At 51.9% G+C, this 7,343-nt stretch overlaps 1 protein-coding gene across 1 annotated transcript in view; it reads right to left on the bottom strand.

Moving 5' to 3' along the window:
• Nucleotides 1-94: 94 nt before the first annotated feature.
• The window catches only part of Pmar_PMAR013703 (tRNA pseudouridine synthase D, putative), a gene marked incomplete at its 3' end in the record, with an annotated part of 10,597 nt that continues 3,348 nt past the window's right edge, over nucleotides 95-7,343 (bottom strand). The window contains exons 17-47 of the mRNA XM_002765591.1: nucleotides 5,983-6,049; nucleotides 4,544-4,744; nucleotides 4,425-4,495; nucleotides 4,310-4,378; nucleotides 4,137-4,218; nucleotides 3,952-4,085; nucleotides 3,765-3,867; nucleotides 3,651-3,722; nucleotides 3,527-3,599; nucleotides 3,390-3,487; nucleotides 3,067-3,158; nucleotides 2,907-3,024; nucleotides 2,816-2,862; nucleotides 2,682-2,772; nucleotides 2,524-2,637; nucleotides 2,356-2,478; nucleotides 2,217-2,309; nucleotides 1,993-2,172; nucleotides 1,868-1,950; nucleotides 1,724-1,816; nucleotides 1,623-1,680; nucleotides 1,461-1,579; nucleotides 1,325-1,418; nucleotides 1,102-1,276; nucleotides 990-1,055; nucleotides 847-941; nucleotides 702-792; nucleotides 535-655; nucleotides 373-493; nucleotides 228-323; nucleotides 95-181 (exon numbers count right to left, since the gene is read on the bottom strand). Of these exons, the coding sequence (XP_002765637.1) occupies nucleotides 95-181; nucleotides 228-323; nucleotides 373-493; nucleotides 535-655; nucleotides 702-792; nucleotides 847-941; nucleotides 990-1,055; nucleotides 1,102-1,276; nucleotides 1,325-1,418; nucleotides 1,461-1,579; nucleotides 1,623-1,680; nucleotides 1,724-1,816; nucleotides 1,868-1,950; nucleotides 1,993-2,172; nucleotides 2,217-2,309; nucleotides 2,356-2,478; nucleotides 2,524-2,637; nucleotides 2,682-2,772; nucleotides 2,816-2,862; nucleotides 2,907-3,024; nucleotides 3,067-3,158; nucleotides 3,390-3,487; nucleotides 3,527-3,599; nucleotides 3,651-3,722; nucleotides 3,765-3,867; nucleotides 3,952-4,085; nucleotides 4,137-4,218; nucleotides 4,310-4,378; nucleotides 4,425-4,495; nucleotides 4,544-4,744; nucleotides 5,983-6,049 (3,127 nt within the window). The remainder of the gene's footprint in view (nucleotides 182-227; nucleotides 324-372; nucleotides 494-534; nucleotides 656-701; nucleotides 793-846; nucleotides 942-989; nucleotides 1,056-1,101; nucleotides 1,277-1,324; nucleotides 1,419-1,460; nucleotides 1,580-1,622; nucleotides 1,681-1,723; nucleotides 1,817-1,867; nucleotides 1,951-1,992; nucleotides 2,173-2,216; nucleotides 2,310-2,355; nucleotides 2,479-2,523; nucleotides 2,638-2,681; nucleotides 2,773-2,815; nucleotides 2,863-2,906; nucleotides 3,025-3,066; nucleotides 3,159-3,389; nucleotides 3,488-3,526; nucleotides 3,600-3,650; nucleotides 3,723-3,764; nucleotides 3,868-3,951; nucleotides 4,086-4,136; nucleotides 4,219-4,309; nucleotides 4,379-4,424; nucleotides 4,496-4,543; nucleotides 4,745-5,982; nucleotides 6,050-7,343) is intronic.

Here is a 7,343-nt window from a genome sequence, read left to right on the forward strand (position 1 = left end):
CGATGGAGCTGACTAACTCATAGGCGACCGAGGAATGATGGAAACTTGTGTGGGAGAAATTGAAGAGCATGCGTGCATCGCCGCATTGAGGGGGTTAATTCAGAACTATTCCAGGAGGACCAACTTCAGCCAGAAGCGGCTTCATATACGCCCTTACCAGACGGGCTCGCAGACGGGCGTTCTGATGGAAAGAGCAGCAAAACCGGGAAGTTGCCAACCCCGCCTACCTCTTCACTCAACATCCGCATCTGCAGTGCCAGCAGGTGTCTGCTCCCACCAAAGTCACCCGTTGCTCGCTCTCGTTCAGCTCGTAATTTCTCGGCCTGCGACCAACGCAGGAGCACGAGAGTTCCATCGGAGTTGCTGACCTACCTCTTCGAACTGTTTGATTTTCCGCCTCAACGACGCCTCCTTAGCGCCAGCAGAGTCCAGCTCCTTCTGGCAACTGCCGAGCTGTGCCCTTAGCTGCCGCCTCTCCACACGACGGTAGTACCTGAGCCTCTGCAACACACTTGCTAAGCTACATCGACTCACTCTATCTCCGCCCGCAGCCGCTCTAACTCGGACTCCCTTGCCTTAGCTGCCTCGTCTTTCTGGGATGTCTGGATGAGCCTCTGCTCCAAAGTCCCCAGAGATGCTCGGAGACTGTCAGCATCTACAACACATTCATCGATAGGCTTATACTCGCCACGAACACATACTTCCTTTGGACACCTTTAGTTCCTCCCGCAGGGACCCAGCCTCTGTCTGAACTCCCTCGAGCTTCTGCTGGAGGTCACCGTAGCGACCCGACTACGGCCATATAGGCAGGTAAACAACACGACGAGTCGAGGCCGTGCCCCTCACCTCTTTGTGCAGCAAGTCAACAATGTCCGCCACCAGCGAGCCCTCAGCTTCGTTCGATGTCACTTCTGGCAATTCACCTTCAGGAGGCAGCCGGCCTGAGCATGAGCTGCATAGCAATGCCACAACAACTGAACAGCAGTTACTGATAAGCGCCGCTGCATCTTCCAGCCCTTCGGCGAGGCCCTTAGGTCCAGTACTGCCAACCTTATCTACTTCACAAAAGCATTCACTCGCAGACGAGGTCGCTCGGAGCACCTCCACTCCAGGATGCGAAGACAGACTTCTCTAGAGCTCTGATACGACCCTCCTCATGAGCCTCGACAGCAGCTGGGCGGAAGGACATCGTGTCACCACCAGCGCTCAGAGCCTGCCGGATCTTCATCTCGCACGGCCGGAGTAGTCTCTCAACCTCCTCATCGTGATGGTTGTCCTGGGAAGATCTGACTTCACCGGAGCGATGATGCAGATCGCATACTACTAGGTGAGCAGCTGCCGCGACAGCAACTAGTCTAGCTGCCAGGACCGCGCTTCCCGCGACGCCCGCTACAGCCAGTGGGTTGAAGTCAGGGAACCTGTGAGGATCTGAAGGCGTGGTATCGGAAGGAGACGATTACATAGCTGAGCATGCAGACTGCAGCTTGGTGAGGAAGTTCTGTACTGACACGACAAGATCATCGTAGGGCAGTGAGGCCACCGTGCCCACGGCCATATGGTGCACGACATCATCCAGCTCCTGAAGCAGCTGCCTACATCACCCACTAGAGCAGCCGCCCTACCCCTTCTGCGGAGAGCAACAAGTCTGCGGCTCCCTTGGTGCTGGCCACACTGATACATCTACAGCGAGCACCATTGATGTTAGAATATCGCCGAGGGTCACCTCTCGACGCCCTGCCCAGCCAATTCCCTTATAGTTCCAGCAGAGGCATCAGCCGTCCTAGCCAGCAGCGAGCAGAGATAGGAGCCCTGCGACCTAGATAGACGCCCCATATGCAGGCAGGGTTGGTCAGCGTCATGAACTCACTGCGGCATTCCACACAGCCATCGGGCCAAACATAGACTCATGACCTTAGCTCTACGGAGGACTCGTCGTAGCAAGGACAGGGCCTGTCAACGCTAGAGTAACAGCGGCATCATCAAGCTGCCTACCTTCAAGCTTGTCAGAGCCGCCCTCTGCTCCGAAGTCAAGCACATCTTCTCTATTACTGTCTCCATAGCCAGCCGCTCTACTGCAGTACAATGAGACACCGCAACAATCTCTGATGACGACATGAGAAGACTCTCTCGATGGCCCGGTTCACCATCCGCCTCAGCAGTGCTTTTGGCGGTCTGGGACGGAGATGTGACCTCAGCACTTTACACTCCTAGGCTACCTCTGTGGCGATCTCCAGCGCTCTAATACGCCACAACTTGGCCGATTCAGCAGCTGCATGTGCCCGTCCCATAACTTCCTTCACCGTCTCCAGCTGAACGAGTCCAGTCAGCAAAATAGAACCAACATGGCAAACGCACCAGTTGATTAATTTCCTGCTCTTTCTCTACCACTAGCTCCTCATACGCCTCTATGGTGGCCTGTCTCTCACCGCAAACCTCCTCGGCCTCGACCAGAGCACCCCTGACTTTCTTCAGTTCCCCCTAGCAGGGTTCTCCTACACCATCGAACATACGGTCCTGACCTACTTCAAGGCGTTGAAGCTCATCCTGTTTTCGATTCTGCTCCAGCGTGAGCATGTCTATAACTTTCTCAGCCTCTCGGCATGTCACACCGGCCGAATCCTCCAGCCCTCGCCGTCCCTGATGTAAAGATGCCCAACCAGGATCCTCCATCAACTACGGACTCGTTCTTCCTCCAACTTCCTCTGCAATGAGCTCACTTCCCTCTGCGACTTCAAGAGCAAGCCGTATAGATATTGAACAGTAGCGCGGTATCTGAGTACTCTCAAACCCAAAGGAGCTCTCGGAGCCCACTGACCCTTCTATGGCTCTCTCAGTCAAGTCCGCATCTTCTCGTTCCAATGCCTGGAAAGTTCGTTAACCCTAGTCGATCGAAAGATGTCCACGACCTTCCGTCTCCTGGCCTCCCCTAGAGTCCTGTTCTGCTCCTCTAGCTCCAACGTCAGTTGCAGCTCGTCGACCTTGAGCCGATAGTACTCGATTTCCAACTGGGCATCCTTCGGTGACCTAATCATACCACTCCCCGGCGAACTTCTCTCAGTGTATCACTCTGGTCTGCCGGCCCTGCTCTGGTCCGACAATCTGCTAGACTTGCTACGAGCCACAACCTGGGAGTAGCTGTTCATGAAGAACTGATGCTCCTGTGATAGAAAGCACCACAAGATTGTTTAACGCAACCTTATCTGTTGTAGATGTGATTCACTTTTTAATACAATAGTAGTAGTTGTAGAGGGGACAGCTCGCCGATCCGGGATTCCATCACATAGGCGAAGAAACTATCCTAAACCTCTTGCAACTGTGACAACCCAACACAGAAAACTGCATGAAATGACTTTGAACAGCAACAAATGTTTAATCAAATGTTTAATCACGCTTTCTTCGAGGGCACATTGAGCATCGTAATAGCCAGGATATCCAACCCTGTTGCTCGGGCTTCGCTTCACTTTTCTCAATACTACCTGTGCCTGCACTCAGACGATCACGAGGGAGCATAAAAGACTGGACCTACCCTGGGTAACCTTTGGTGCGTCGTTGTCGGCAAACATCTTCTTGGCACTAGCCTTCCACATTCGATTCGTTCTCTGAAAACCGTCACAGCATCTCCCCTCAGGCTGCTACCGCCCCTCCCTCACTTCCTCCTCCTTCTTCACCATACGATATGCTTCAGTCATCAGCCGCTTGACTGCAGTGTCTGATGGGCAGCTCTAAGCGGAAGGACGTCCTCTCAGGGAAGTCTCTGGGCGCACCTCTAGAGCCTCCTTAGCGTCTTCATACGCTCTTTCATAGTCCCTCAGTGAGTAACTGGCCTTAGCTCGTCTGTAGTAAACCTTCCCCAGCGTCTCCTTCCGCCTGAACATAGGCCTATCATCAACCACCAGCTGATTAAAATTCCACAAGCGTGCTGGGAAGGTGAAGAGCAAGTCGCCGCCCTACACTGGCTCCAAACCGTCTGTCTCCTTCGCCAACCGGTCCATAGTAGCCGCACTCTTCAATGCTAGATCAGCGGACTTCCGAGCTTTCTCTGGATCATCGCGATGGAGATAAGCAAGGCACAGGTTATTCAGTATCTACTACTATCACTCTCAACTACTACCTTCCCGCTCGTCCCGTCGCCTTACCGTCAGTTTGATATTGTCCAGCAAATACTGATGCTCATTGGTGAGCTGCCACTGTTGGCCAATGGAGAAGTCTACCTGATACCTGAAACTCGTATAGAACTATGAACCAACATCTACTCTATAGACGAACTGTGGGGCATCCGTCCCAAGAAGTGCCCCCCGCGCCGACTCACAGTGCCGCAAGGTATTTCTCACTAGCTTCCTCCCATTCCCTGTTCTTCACCATTGCGTTCCCTTCCTCCCTAACTAACCAAATTGTGGCCGATTTTCTCTTCGCCCGAAACCCACTTGAGTCTTGTCCCATCCTCCAATCGGCATTCAAAAATATCACTGCGATGGCAATTGTTCTGGCACCACTCCTACAGGGCAGATAGCGATGCCCTCGAGCCTCCGAGTGACACCCTTACCACCGCTTTGTGTGCCTCCTGACGTCCGAAAGCCAGAAGCAACGAGTCCTCATCCAGCTCTGGAGACACTGACTCCTTGGGAAGTTGTTTCCCCAACAGTTCCTCCCCTGAGCCTTGCCGATTACTTTCCGTGGTTTTATTAACCTCTTCCTCTTCTGATGAGACCACCTCCGATTTGGACATCATCCGAAGATACCGAGCCTGTTGTATCGAAGGCGATTTGACAAAACGAGCTTGCCGGTTCCCACAGCCTATCCCTCATTCAACCAACACTACAACTCAACACAACTGTTCGGCGAGAATAGTACTACCGTCTCGTCCACCCGTGATTATACTACTGCTCAGGTTAACAACGAGCTGAGAATGAAATACGAAGGTGGTCGATCATTTGTCGGGCGGATTAGACCTCGATATTCTTCAAGTACGCGAGAACTGTCCTGGAACCGGTACGGGTGAGCAACCGCTGAGACTCATAGTGGCATCAGAGACTTGGCTTATCAGCGAGTTATTCAACGAAAAATTTGCCTCTCGACGAAGGCATGACCGTCGAACGCAAGGAAGTGCATGGGCGAGTCGGCAAGCCGCCGCAAAACGGTCACGTCTCGCTAGTTTCTTGGTGTGGTGACCTTGCTGAAGCTCTGTACAGTTGTTGACTACTGTTCTCAAGAGCTAAACAACGTCCTTTCCAGGAGCCTCCAAGCTAGTAGATTGTAATGGGGAGGTCTCTCGCCTTCGCATTGGATTCATAGGCAAACTCACAGTAACTACAATACTGCAGTAGCCCGACGCCTTCACTGCGAATCCAGAATACTTGGGGTATAATAAGAGAGATTCACCTTATAGCAGTCTCAAGCATCAGCCATCTCTTGGATCAATCTGACACCGCGAGCCATCCAAGCCTTCTTCATTGACCAACAGGGTCGGCTTACACCCACCTCTACCAAGAAGAAGAGGCACGACTATAAAAACCAAGGATCAGTCTTACATCTAACTACAACACGAGTCCAATTAGCAATGGAAAGACGATTCGGAAATATTTCAGTTGAGGCAAGCTCAAAGACTATGCGCCTTCTGGCAAACAACAATAAAAATGGACAGGGAATGGAAGGGAACACTGGGCGCCAACGCTGGAATTGAGTCGAGCAGCACAGTGAGTCTGATAAATCTACACGTACCGGAATTAGAACCATCTAAGGTGATCAACCCACCCAACGTGATTCATAACCATTTCCTACTCATGCAGTAGGGACCGAAAAGTTCGACACTTTGATTATACCATAGTCGAGGTGAGGGAAGCGGAAGCCCATCGCGTATAGATCAAGCTGTAGAGCAAGATCACTCGCCCTGACGAGCCGATAGTCCTCATCGGTAAATGACGCTAAAATCACCGGCAATACATACACATCATCGCTCATCGCGTCGATGACCGTACCACCTACTTGGAGGAATCCAGCAGTAAGGCCATCGCCCTCATAATCGTACCCAAGTGGCTTCACTAGTTCAAAACTGAGGACCGTGACGTCTCTCCACAATCTGTTTTGTAACCTCAATTCTGCAGTCCCTTCTGCGCAGTACTCTAGAGTCCTATCGAGAGTGACCATACCACACCAGACTTGCTTCATCGAGATTGTGTTGACCGATACAGTTAAGACCGACGAGGGATGGTAAGCGATGATCAGAATAGTCGAAATGTACCAAAAAATTAAACACAACAAAATCCCACATACCAGACCAACCATCAACATACGACAGAGGGAGTTCTCCTTCCGCAAGGTTCGAAGAGCGTGTAGGAGTTTTACTAATCGTGAGGGTTTTTCCTCCGCCGATCGTGACCATCGTAGGAAACCGGAACACGTATCCGCTGGACCATATTCGAAGATACGATGTTCCATATCCAAAGTTCAAGAGTCTAACAAAACAGGACGATCGTGGACACTTTCAGCGCAGACCCGTTCTCTTTGGTATCCCGCGCTCTGGCGTCACCTGGGACTTTCCGTGACAGTGACACGCCGGGGACGTGAAATATTCCGTCCACTCTGTCCGATAGGCTAACTGAGCTTCATTATGGAATCGAGTTGCGATACATTAGTTTCACAAGGCGGTTCCCATTGAGAATGGCACAAGTCCTAGGAGGGCCTGTGCTCTCCGACGTGTCATTGTCCAGACCCGAGAATCAGCCTGACACTCTCCTTCTCAGCTTAAGAACGAGTTTCCCAGAGCCAACTCGAGAGCATTCGTTAACTATATCAATTTCCCAGTAGGAACTGATGAGATACTGCCTACAGCGAAGATACTAAGACGGTGGTTCGAGAGTTTCGGATCGAAACTGCTGTTCTCACAGCCGACTCACGTTTCTAACATAACGTGAACATTGCGTTGGCCATCTTGTTCATGCGTGCCAAGGGAAAAATCTGTGAACAAACCACACGATATGTGAGCCACAGTAGTTGATGCAAAACCCATTGATAAAGCTGGGGTTAGGGAAGCGTTGCAAACATCAGCGACCCGAGCAGGCCCCCAGCATGGTCAGAAGCTTGAGGCTCCCAACACCCAATGAGACACGTGCAAGAAGCTCCCCATCTCGAAACGGCGCGCACAATGCCGACATCAGAAACTAATACATCAGGCATCTGCGGCAATAACTGAGATGGGAGGGCGAGAGAGAGTTATCACTGCACTTGACAGGAACTACAGCTACAATCTAATCGGCTGGTTCACCAATGGAGCTAAATACATTACTGCTACAAGTTGTAGGGGCGGAGCTCGCGCGCCCTTGACGCGCGAGTGTGTGGAGATCGGT

This window comes from Perkinsus marinus (assembly GCF_000006405.1).
Source record: "Perkinsus marinus ATCC 50983 genomic scaffold scf_1104296975428, whole genome shotgun sequence".
In the NCBI taxonomy this organism is placed as follows: Eukaryota; Perkinsozoa; order Perkinsida; family Perkinsidae; genus Perkinsus; species Perkinsus marinus.